At 54.9% G+C, this 11,857-nt stretch overlaps 1 protein-coding gene across 2 annotated transcripts; it reads right to left on the minus strand.

Moving 5' to 3' along the window:
* Positions 1–44: 44 nt before the first annotated feature.
* FAM78A (family with sequence similarity 78 member A) lies at positions 45–9,633 on the minus strand. Of its 2 annotated transcripts, XM_031601739.2 has the most exons (3): positions 9,440–9,633; positions 8,489–9,321; positions 45–3,752 (listed from the first exon to the last, which is right to left on the minus strand). In XM_031601739.2, exons 2-3 carry the CDS (start codon positions 8,749–8,751, stop codon positions 3,224–3,226), a joined length of 792 nt encoding a protein of 263 aa, XP_031457599.1. In that variant the 5' UTR covers positions 8,752–9,321; positions 9,440–9,633; the 3' UTR covers positions 45–3,223. The 2 variants fall into 2 exon arrangements, with proteins under 2 accessions (XP_031457599.1, XP_031457598.1); XM_031601738.2 differs by lacking the exons at positions 8,489–9,321; positions 9,440–9,633 and adding an exon at positions 5,734–8,480.
* Between the last annotated feature and the right edge of the window lie 2,224 nt (positions 9,634–11,857).

Genomic DNA, 11,857 nt, shown 5'->3' on the forward strand with positions numbered 1-11,857 from the left:
TCTACTGAAACCAGCCAACACCCAAACGACTTCAGGCAGGCGGGTTTGAAAACTTCATTTTATTTTTCCGTCTGTTATAAAAGCAGGGTTTTGTTTTTACATCGCCATGAGTGTCCAGACTTGGTACATCGTGGGTTTGTTTTCACAGTATCTCTGCAAGACCAAGGACAAGTCTTATTGCTGTGCCTCACCCCTCGCCTTCCCAGGGCCGTGCAGAATGAATGGGCCAACCCACCTCCCCTTCTTTCCCCCCTCCCCCCACTGCTCTGAGTCTGGGTTTGCTCAGCTGGGCTCCTGACCCTGGTGCTGCTGGCAGTGCTGGGGCAGCGCAGTGCTCCGTGCTCCATCCCCTTCCCAGTGCATCCTTTCCAGTTTTGCTGCAGAATGCTGCCAGAGCAGCAGCTTACTCTCCTGGATGCCCTGGATCCCCACCCCACTCCCCAGCTGTCACCCAGCGGTGCCGGCAGCACCCACCCCTTCCAGCCACCCTTCCTTTCAGATACAGCCCATCTGTCCTTGTCAGTTTTGCAATGAAGCAGCATTGGAAAAACATCGTTTGTAACCACAAAGCGTGAGATCTCACCAGAGGCAGCAGCACTTTCTATGCTGGGTGTGGTGGTGCGGATGGAGGCGGAGGGGGGCACGGTCCAAACTAGGCACGGGATAAAGGCATTCTTTGGGGAGGGAGAGGTCCATGCAAAGCTGACCCAAAGTGAAGGTTGGATTTTGTATTTACTGCTCAGCTGGGTCTGTTCAGTGCGACGGGACAACTTAGCCAGGAGGTCGGTATGGAATTGCATGGGTGCATCCAGTCCACCAGGTACAGGGAGAAGGAAACAGATGTACTCAATGTGCTGGGAGAAACTGAGTCCAACACGAAGCGAAGTGGAAAAGGACATAGGTGTTCCCTGAATGTGATTTTTGGTGACTGAGAATAAATCTTTCCTTGGAATTCCTTTGTGCAGCTAATTAAGACAACTGGGCCCCGTTTGTTCGACCCATGCTGACATCAGTGAGAACTGTAAGTACTCAGCACCTGGAGACAAAGTGAATACCAGACATAAATACCCCTTCTACTCCCACCCGCCGGTCTGCCCGGAGCAGCAGCAGAGGTGTGTGCAAGTGTTACCAGCAATCACCCACAGCTCCCATTTTGTCCTCTTCTGCGTGTATTGCCTAGGAGAAAATACTGCCAAGTCCTGAGGGCTGCGCCGGTACAGCTGTAGTTGGGATCTGAATCCATGTAAGAAAACGGAGTTTAATAGAGAGTGACTGTGCAAGTCAAAGCCTCCCTAGCTTCGTCCTTTATCGTCCCAAAGCCTCGATGCAGGCAACCTTTGGCTGATGGGTTTGGGGTTGATCCAGTCCAGTTGTTTGCAAGCTGCTCGTGACGTCAGCCTGCCTACCTGCAGGGTCTCCCGTCGGAGGGGGAGAGCAGCTCTGCAGCACAGGGAGGAGGGCACCCTGCCTGGGGGGGGGCAGCTGCAGGGACCCCACATCCACGTTTGCTGGTTTGAGGCGGTTGTGGGGCGTGTTTTCCCCACGCAGGGGAGATGCTGAACCCGTTGCCATAATAGGTGGTGCGGCTTTGGCGAAGCAAAGGAGGAGAAATTCTTGTTGTGGGGGAGGAGGAGGTGGCAATAGCAGCGAATGGTGCTCCCCCATGGGAGAGCCTTCTGAGCAGCGAGCGTGGGACCGAGACCTGCTCGGACCAGCTCTGCAGGGCTGGGAGCATCTGCAGCTGGGCTCTGCTCAGCCCCAGCTCTGGAGGCGTGTTGTGAATAGAAGGAAGAAACGTTATCTCACAGAAAGCGCTGCCACAGGCACCCCCTGCCTCCTCCCCTCTTAGAGCAACCTTCCCGCACCTCCTTCCTCTGCAGAAACACATCTGCTATCTCTGAAGCCATCTGGATGAGGTTCTTGCTGAAAGCCAGGTTTTGGCTCCTGCTCCAAATGCGCTTTTCTTGACTGGAGGATCTACACCCAAGGTGTGGGTCTTCCCTGCTTACCGCCCCATGCAGGATCCTTGGCTACATAACCAGATGGGTACGGTCTCACCCCGGTCCTGGAAGTTGTGTAGATCATGAGGTCATTGGGAAGAAAAATACCTACGAACCCCAACGTGATTCGTTACCGTAGGAAGAAGAGTTCTTTGTAGCTTTTGTCTCTAGTGTCTGCTAGGAATGGTGCCTGCTGGGCTCAGACACGGCTGTTCCTGAATTGTGGCTATTGCTGGGTAGACGTGGTGGATGGATCTGCCCTCTCTTACACCCGCGTGTCTCAATGCCTCCGCACACGGTGGTGACCCCGAGGCTGTGGCTGCAGCTGCTGGCTCTGCCCATCAGATTATCCCGTGTTACGACGCCGAGAAGTGCAAATGGGGTGAGCTCGACTCCTCCTGCTGAGCAGGGAGATGGCCACGGAGCTCCATCCTACAGCAGTTTATTTGCATTGCTTTGAAACTGAGATGATTTCTGAGCTTCCTCGATTTAAAACCAGGAAGGTTTTTCTTTTGATGGCGCTTCTTCCAATCTCATGCCCTTCTCGTTCACCTGTGACGTGCTGATCGTCTTCTCCTCGCTCCGAAGCTCTTTTCCCACAAGCTCTGTAGAAAGGACATTCTGCCCGGTGGTATTTTTGTTGTTGTTGTTGTTGTTGTTTTCAGACGTAGCTTTAAGGCAAAAGTTTGGCAATGCAAAGCAAAGTCTACATAAGGCCGCATGACTTGGATTTGCAACTCAGAACCTTACAGCTTAAAAAAGAAAAATCCTTATCTTAAATAGTTGACTTGTTGCCCCAGGAACTTCTGTTCTCAACCAAAAAGGAGAAGGAAAAAAGGAAAAAAGAAGACTCTTAAAATCCCAAATAAAATGCTCTTATTGTTGTGGGCAGTCCGGGCAAGCTAATGAGACTGAAGTTCAAACAGGAACTGAAATAGGGAAGAGAACAAAAAAAGCAATACTGGTAGACATCAGTGTTCGTTTCTTCCCTTAGGAATCCAGTGGTGAGACAGACCCCGCCCTGAGGTCTCCTCTTTAGCTTTAGCACAGTGAAATCCGTCCCAATGGGAGAAGGTAGAATGGTTGCATTTGTTGAATGACTAAAAAGTGCATTTTTGATTTCGCTCAGATTATACGTGTTTATTCTAACACCTAAGTGATTGTTTTGCGTTGTTTCCAGTTTTGTTTTTCTCCCTTTCAGTGCCGGGACGCCAGGATTTTTACTATCGGTGCTTGGGAGGTATCACCACAAGCGGCGGTCCGTCCTTTGGCCTCCACATGAGTACCTGAGCATCGTTGGCATTGGGTTTGACAAGGGCACTGGGTGGTATTGGCTCATTCTTGCTGAGGACCTGGGGCTGCTCCTGAGCCGAGGGCTCCTGCAGCTTGGCACGCTGCCCCAGGGGTCTGCTGGGGTTCACCTCTATGCCCAGCCTCATCCTCCATTTGATAGTCTGCAAGGTCACCATCTCGTTGGTGGCCGTGTTGGTGGCGACCAGCCAGGTGGTGAAGCTTTGATCCCGGTGGATGCTCGTCAGCTTGGCCACGTTGCTGTCGCTGACGGGCACTGCCCACGTCACGCTCGGGTAGAAGTTGTCGTTCATGCTGATGTTGAACTTGGACTCCTTCTTGGTGGGACCCACGATGGTGCAGGTTTCTGTCGTGTTTCCGTACCAGGGATAATTCACTCCATCCGAGTCGCTGATGGCCTGGATTTTACCGTCCAGTAGATCTGGAAGCTCCCAGCTTGACCTGCAAAACCAACAAATTACAGATAACGTGTTAATTAATTCGTTTAGAAACATGCAGGACTTCAAGGAAGGAGAGGAACAAAGTGGGAACGCACTCCTGTTCGGCTTTTATTAGGTTTTATCCCTCTCGTGCAGGAATCATAGAATCACAAAGGCTGGAGAAGACCTCTAGGATCCCCAAACCCAGCTCACCACACCGTGTCCACCAACACAGCCCTCAGTGCCACGTCTCCACAGGGCTGGAACACTTCCAGAGACAGTGAGCCCACCGTTCCCTGGGCAGCTGTGCCATGCAGCACCGCTCTTTCAGAGAAGTTTTTCCTAACACCCAACCTGAAAGAAGACCTTTTCTATGCCATTCATAACAATGAGGACCCTCTCCAGGCCTCAGTTTGCCCACAGTGCTGCCTCCTGCCCCCCCCCCAGGCTCCCATTTCCCCTCGCTGCTCTGATGCTGTGCCCATGCTTGCAGACGTGCCCTTTCATTCCGGCCAAGCTGCGGTCCCTCCCCTCTGACTGCATGATGCTGGAAGCGTAACCCATCTCTCTACAGCCCAGGAAGGACCAGGTTCAAAGGCCGGGATGATGTTACAGTAATCAGAGAAACAGAGGTCAGCAGGGTGGTAACGCTGCCCCATCCCAGCGCCGGTGGCACCGCGCCGTGTGCCAGCCTGATGGAAAGGTCAGCCAAAAAGGGAGAGCAGCTCTCTGCCATCCCACAGCGCCGGCATAGAAGAGCTCCCGGGGTGCTTGGGGACACGTTGCTCCTCTCCACCGGCTGGGACTGATGTGACCATCTCACAAGGCTGATTGCTAATTAGTTAACGACCGAAAAGCGCCAACGTGTCTGTAATCACCGGCTCGTTCAGCACCGTGCTGCACACGTCTGGCAGTCGCTGGCTGATTCCTCGTGGGGTCACTTAATAGATGGTTTTCGTGGGTACCTGAACAAACCTGCAGGTGCAGGGCAGGACCTGGGGTCAGCACAGCGCTGTGCTGCGTGGCTGTGGATGTGCGGATATGGGATGCGGCATCGGCTGCTGCAGCCTTCTGCTCCCTGCAGCCAGCAGGCAGAGGGAGTCCTTTCCCTGGAAGTCAACGTGATCCTGCAGCAGCCAGAAGGACCCCCAGCAGCCCTGCTACAGGGATGCTCGCTCATTTCCCCTCCAACCCAGAGCCATCCCAAGGGACGCACAGCGGAGGACGCATCTCAGCGGGCTGCTCCCTGCAGCCCTGATGCACGTAGGAGGCTGAATTCAGGCTCTCCCTCCCTTTCAGCAGTTGTTTTAGGGTTGCAGTCCACGTGCCTGGTTCTCAGCATGACTGCAGCCCGATGTCCTGAAGGGTCACGGCTGTGACAAGAAGGTGCAGAGATGGAGGCTGTGTGGCTGGGAAGGTGCCACGCTGGGCTGTGAAGAGCAGAGGCTGCAGTGGTTGCTGCTGGTGGCTGCCCTGCTGCCAGCACACCTCGTATCTGCACTCAGTAATGCGGCAGTGGTGCTGGAAAGAATGCAATGGAACGATCTTCAGCTGCATCAGCACCTTCCTGCGGCGGTGTCGAGCCAAGGGAAGGCCAGAAAGTGCCCAGTAAACACTTTACTGACAACAGCAGGAAAGGCACCATCCTCTCTGGTTTCACAGGCCTGCTGTGGCTGATCAGCTCCAACACCAGCGGGTTCTGGGCTGTCATTCTGTCCTTCCCGCTGCTCCGAAACCTTCAATCAGAATGAGCATCGCCAGAGACCAAACCCCTCATAACAAACATCCTCATGCTACCAGGAGAGGCACTCTGCCCAGCAGCAGCCCGGGGATAACCCTTATAAATCAGCCACGGCGTTCTGTAAGAGCACCAAAGGCTTTTCCTGCAGCCCTGCAGGGGCGGCTGCGGATGTGGGAGAATTAATCAGACCAGAGAGAGGTGCCCACTAACGTGCAGCGATGGCACAGCACTGTCCCAGTGACTCTCAGGGCAGGAAATCTACCTGCAGCTCCTTGAGATTTGCAGCTGATCCCATTCAAACTGCATTATTTCTCGCTCTGTTTTGCATACCACCATCTGCGCTGCTCCTTGCACGTCTCCATGGAGATGAAGAAGCAGGACTGGGTGATGCTGGTTCCGCTGGAGCTGGGTCCTGCAGGTCAGAACCCCACGGCCCAGCACTGATGGTGCCACGTGGCACAGCAGCATCCTGCCCTGGTGCTTGGGGTGAGCCTTGCCTGGTGACAGCAGCGCTGGGATGAAGGGGGTTTTCCCCAGTTCTGCATGCAGAGAGGTGACAGAGTGTTTCCGTTTCCTCCTGCCCAGGGTGTTGTGCTCCTGGCAGTGTGAGCCACAAGCAAAATAACCCCAGCGTTTACGTGTGGTTGAAGCTTTAGTTATTTCTCTCTCCATATGCCTAAAAATGCCCTAATCTGGCCAAAAAATCATCGGTTCCACTTTAAATGCACGTGTCAAACTGATGCCTCTGCACTGAGCTTGATGCACAGCTCCATCTGCTTGGCTATTCCTCACTGCTCTGTCCCAGCACTGGGGGGCTGCTGGAAGCACTGCTGCTGGGGTTGGCCCAACCCATGGCTCTCATTTGGAGTCTTCTGTTTGCTGCCACCACAGAGATGAAAGGGGAAGAAAAAGAAGAGAAAAATGGTTGTTCCAGCAGTGTCCCTCCATGGAAAGCTGGGACGAATGGCACAAAGCAATGCAGCTCCATGGAGGTCAGGGTATTACGATGGCTGACAGCCTCAGGGAGGGCACAGAGATCTTCCAGAGTGTGTTCTAATGACACGAAGCAGCCTTTCAGCCCTTATTTAGGGCTGTCAGATGGTGGCACAGCATCCTGGTTACATCTGCATGGCTCCTCCGTATCAGCCCGATGAGCCTCCCAGGGAAACGTCTCTCTGCTTCCCTGGCTTTCTGGATAATGGCTCTCCCACACACCTGCAGCTCTTAATTCTGACTGCCTGCTCACAGCAAACTTTTGCCCACAGCTCTCAAAGCAACGCGTTATGGGGAGCCTGCACCACATCCTGCTTTACAAACGGGGGAACTCGGGGGCAGAGCAGTCAGACAGCACAGGTGGGGGTGTGGGGTGAGCCCACAGCAGCAGAGGCACGTTGTTTCCTTGCCTGCTCCTCCTGCTGTGGTGGATGTGAGCTGCACTTGGGGACATCCCCACGTCACCCTGCAGCTGCTCACTAAAGGCTGCTGGTTCCTATGTGAGAATTACACCTGCAAACGAATCCCCACGGCCTGGAATTGGGGATGTCTGAGCAACAAATTGTCCTTGCTATAGAAGGGTTTGGAGCTAAAAAGCCCCCAGCTTTCAGGCCTGCTGTAAGTACTTCTACAATCAAGATAAGCTCAGCTGCTCTCTTCCTGCTGCCGGCGTTGGCCAGGTGCTGCAGTTTGCACCTCCAGGCGCTTTCTGAGTGAGCAGAGAGGACGTGAGGACAGGAGTCTGTCCCTCAGGGCTGCTCCTTGGTGCGCCCTTCCCCGTGCTCTGCATCTCCCTGCATGTTTTTGCTCATGTCTGAGCTGCCCGACCTGTGCCTGCAGCTGAGCAGGGACGGAGGGCTGCGGATGCTCAGGCCTCCAGGAGGGCACTGCGCTACGTCCGAATTTCTCCTCTCCAGCCCTACCTTCCCACCCTCTCCCTCAACCCTCCCCATCCACCCACGCTGGCCAAACCAGCATCACCCCCCAAACCCCCAGGATCAGCAGAGGGGCGGCAGCTCCCACCCCTCCATCCTCCCTCCGTGCTCCCAGAGCCGAGCAGCCCCCGCTGCACCCAGCTCTGCTCTCCAAGCTCAGGCACTGCAGGGTTGCGCTGCCGGCACCATGAGTTGCAGAATTGCAGCTCCATGCAGGCACGCAGAGCTGCTGCCGGCTGCACTGTGGGCCAAAGCCTGCAACGAGCAGAGCGCCGGCGGAGGGCTGCGGGGGGGCTGACTGCTCACAGCAGGGAGGTGACATTTCCATTTGACTCATTCTTGTCTCGCTGTGACTGTCTGACCGGTAACACGGGGCTTTTGGAGTGCCAACAGCCCCTACATTGCTCCTACCTCACATGTATACATATATATATATATACACTTATTCCCACTCTTATAGATATGTATGCCTATTCCCACTCTTCCAATTACCCCAAATGAAGCCAATGTCTTTTTTTAACCCTGCCCCAAGGTGATGCAGTGTTACCCCCTGGTTAAACCCATCTCAGGGCTGCCTGCAGCCAGGAGCACACCAAGCAGGTTCCCCCATGCCACCCCCGTGCCCCGGGTGCACTGGTAGCACACTGCAGCACAGCAGCACGGGGCTGGGAGCAGCCACAAGTGTCAGCCTCAGGGCTGCCCCGGGGTGCCTCAATGCGCAGTGCGTGATGGGGGGATGCAGAGGGATGCCCTTTGCAGGAGGGTTGGCTCTGGGGCTTGGCTCTCTGGTGCTGCTCCTGGTTTGCCAGCAACACGTTTTTCTGAGCGTGTTCCCATCAGAAAGACAAGGACACCCACTGCTTTAAAAGGTGCAGGCACCAGCTCGCTCGCTATTTCAAAGCATAGGAGAAAGTCCTGCTAAGTTTCACAGTAGCCAGCTTCTAAGCATCAACCCAACCGTGCTGTTGGCTCATCCCAGCCAGGCCGTGGCTCCCTGCTCTTCCCCCTCACCTCACAAATGCCCACGCACACTCACACACACTCACACACTCACACTCACACACGCACACGCGCTCTGGAACGACTTACATTCCCTGGTCCCCGTAGTGATTGTAGAATTCCATGTGGCTGCACGCCTGGATCCAGCCCACGATCCACGTCTCCTTCTTGGGGATGGGGGGCACCAACACCTGCGCGGAGGCGCGGAAGTGCGGGGTGCGGTAACGCAGGACCACGCTGGAGGACTCGTCGATGCTGGTGGGGATGGGATCGATGGAGGCTTTGACTTCAATCACCGAAATACTTTCCCGGAAAACTTTGGATTTGCAGCTAATGCTCTGAATACAGCCCATGGCATACCCCGAATACAGTCCGACGCAGCTCCTCGGGTACTCCAGCAATCCTGGGGAATATTAGGCATTGAAATGATCGGGTGCGAGATCAATTACAGATCTTCTTGGTGCGTAACCTCAAAAGTGGTATCCATAGGATAGAAAATTCATCGCGCAGAGCCTTGACGTGGTGCCTTGATGTGGTGCCCGTCCTACAAACGCCGCTCCTGCCCGGAGGTTTGCTGCGCTCCACAAGCCAAAGGGCCTTGCAAATTGTTCCCCTTTTAATGACCCTTTAAATCTCTCGTTCGGTCTTTAGGTTAGAAGGAAAAAAAAAAAAAAAAAAAAAAGTCTCTCGAGTTCAATAAATACCGGTGCTGCTTTAGCTGATATATTTAGTCCTTCCTTTGCTCAGATGCGGTCTGTCATTCCCCGTCAAGCGTGGGGCCAGCCGGCATTTCCCTTTATTCTTTGGATGAAAAGCAGAATGTTGATAGACACATCTATATAAATAATGAAATAGTTTGGAGCCCCGGCTTGTCACAACCGGTGTGGATTTCCACTTCCTGACTCGCAGTTGTTCACAACTTCCTTTCGCACAGAAAAAAATAAAAAATTACAATAATAACAGAAAGAAGCAAAAAAAAAAAAAAAAAAAAAAAAAAGAAATATATATATATAATAATAAAATAAATAAATAACCCCGCACCAAACCCCAAACACGACGGGTAGAGAAAAAGCGACAAAGTGCGTTTTAGAGCTTCCTCCGCCGTCTGGTTGGCTGTTTTTTCCTCGTTAGAAATAGCCGGAGCGCTCCGTGCCGGGGGGCTGCGCGGAGGGCAGCGACACAACTCAACACCCCCCACCCCCCCCCTCCGCGCTGCCCCCCCCCGCCCCGGGGCCGCTCAGCACCGCACAATCGCCGCCCGTCACATCCCAGGCGGCGGCGGCGGCGGGGCGGGCTGGGGGGGGGAACCCCGCGGTCCCCCTTCCTCCTCTTCCTCCTCCTCCTCCTCGGAGCGAGCGCTGTCCGCAGCCGTCCGACCTTCCTCCCGCTCCTCCTCCTCGCTCTCAGCCGGCGGCGCTCATGGTGCCGCCCCGCACCCGCGTGCGTTCCGCGGGGAGCAGCTCCGGGCCGCGGCCGTGCGCCGAGCGCTGCGCGGGGGCGCGGAGCGGCGGTGGCGGCGGAGGGGGGGGGGGGGATGGAAGAGGCGGGGGGGGGTAGGGGGGGGAGGTTGGGGTGGAGGCTCCTGCGCGCTGCCGTGCGATCGGTGAGAGATTTTTATTATTTATTTTATTTCTTCGCTTCTTCTCTGCTAAATGCCCGGGGAGGTGAGAGAAGCAGAATCGGTGCCTCCGCCTCTCGGCTGTCGCAAGCTTCCTCTCTCGCAATACATTCATGCATACGGGAACGACGCCGGTTCCCCCCCCCACCCCCCCCTCTACATCCCTCCCCCCCCCCCCGCTGGGTTTCAGCCTTTCAGCTCCGGGGGGCGCGGGGGGGAGGAGGGGGGGGGGCACCCGCAGCAACCGCAGCGTTTCGGCCGGGTCAAACTTTGCGGCAAAGTGACCCGAGCCCCGGCCCCGCGCGGCTCCGACCGCAGCCCCGCAGCCACACCGCGCTCCGGAGCGCAGCGCAGCGCAGCGGTTCTCCCTGCCCCGCACCGCCCGCCCTGCAGCGCTCAGCCCCATCCCTCCCCCTGCATTTCGCTTTTAAACTGCAGCTGTTGAAGCTAAACCTCCTTTGCAGAAACAGCATTTCCTCCCACGTGGCCGTGAATTGTGGGTAATGTAGTTTTTCTATAAATAAAGGGTAGGGGCTTTTCCCTTCTGCTTCTTCTTCCTTTTTTTCTTCTTTTTTTCTTTCTTGCCTCCTTCCCTCCTTCCTCCCTTCTTTTGTCCCCTCCTTCCCTCCCTCTTTCCTTTCTTTCCTTCCCTCCTTCTCTCCTTCCCTTTCCCCCTCCTTCCTCCCTCCCTCCTTCCCTCTCTCCTTCCCTCCTGCCTTCCACCCTTCCTCCCTTCCTTCCTTCCCTCCTTTTTTTTCTTAACTTAGATGCAGTGTATTTTCTCACAGCGTTGCAGGTGAAGGTTTTTCTCTCAGTTGCTCGATTCACTAAAGGGATGCTCTCACTTGCCAAACCTGCAGCCCTGGTTCAAGCAATGGGAACACAAAGCTGCAGCTGGAATCAGGCAATGGGGAGAGCCAGAGGCTGCAGTGCTCTGGGTACTGCGCATAGCTCTAGGGGTCAGTGCCACCCAGCAGAGCTCAGCACCAGGTGTGCACACGTTGGGCAATAGCTGCTGTGTGCTGAGCATTGCATACCCACCTTGATGCTCTCCTAAAGGGGAAACCCCCTGCACTGAGAGCTAAGAATGATTTTGGTAGCTCCGCTCGCAGCGCAGCACGGCTGCTTGGAGCTGAGGAAACTTCTGTTACTCCTTCGTGCCCCACGCTCACTGCAAACTCAGCACCTTGCAACAGCAAACTCAGCATTTTCCAATATCCGTGCACTTCTTGTCTGCCCTCCAGCAAAGATGGGAGCCACGAGGTGCTTCTGGCGAGGGAATGCCACGGGCAGGGCAGACTCCTTCTCAGTGCCCCTGCTGGCTCCAAGGTCCTGGGGGGCTCCTGCCCACGTGTGCCTGGGAGCTCTGCTCCATCCCCATACACCTTGCAGCTGGGTGCTGCCCTTCCCAGCAGGGCATGGGTAGGGTGTGCACCGGAGACCTTTGTGCCAATGGTGTGGCAGGGAGTGGAATTATTGCAATGTATTGTTATGGTTTTCTTCCTATGTTTCTCCAAACATTGGCTAAATATTTACCTGCTTGAAACTTCTCAGGATGTCTGCGAAGGGTGCTGTTATCAGCCCTGAAACAGAGGGAAAAACTAAGAATGAGTCCAGGAGGTACAGGAAAGAATGAAATGAGCATCTCCCAATGAAAAATCCAGTTTCTTCAGCAACCTCCAGAAGGTGCTGAAATACTTTGGCATTTTCCAAGACTCTTTCACACCTTTCAAACAAGCTTGTCACAGTTTCTCGGAGCATTATGAATTTGGTGAAGCTGCATGTTCTGAGATCCCAGCTCCTCTCTAGTTTCACCCATGCTTTGCTTCAACTTGGCATTC

The sequence above is a fragment of the Phasianus colchicus genome, chromosome 19 (genome assembly GCF_987193195.1).
Source record: "Phasianus colchicus chromosome 19, bPhaCol1.hap1.1, whole genome shotgun sequence".
Lineage (NCBI taxonomy): Eukaryota > Metazoa > Chordata > Aves > Galliformes > Phasianidae > Phasianus > Phasianus colchicus.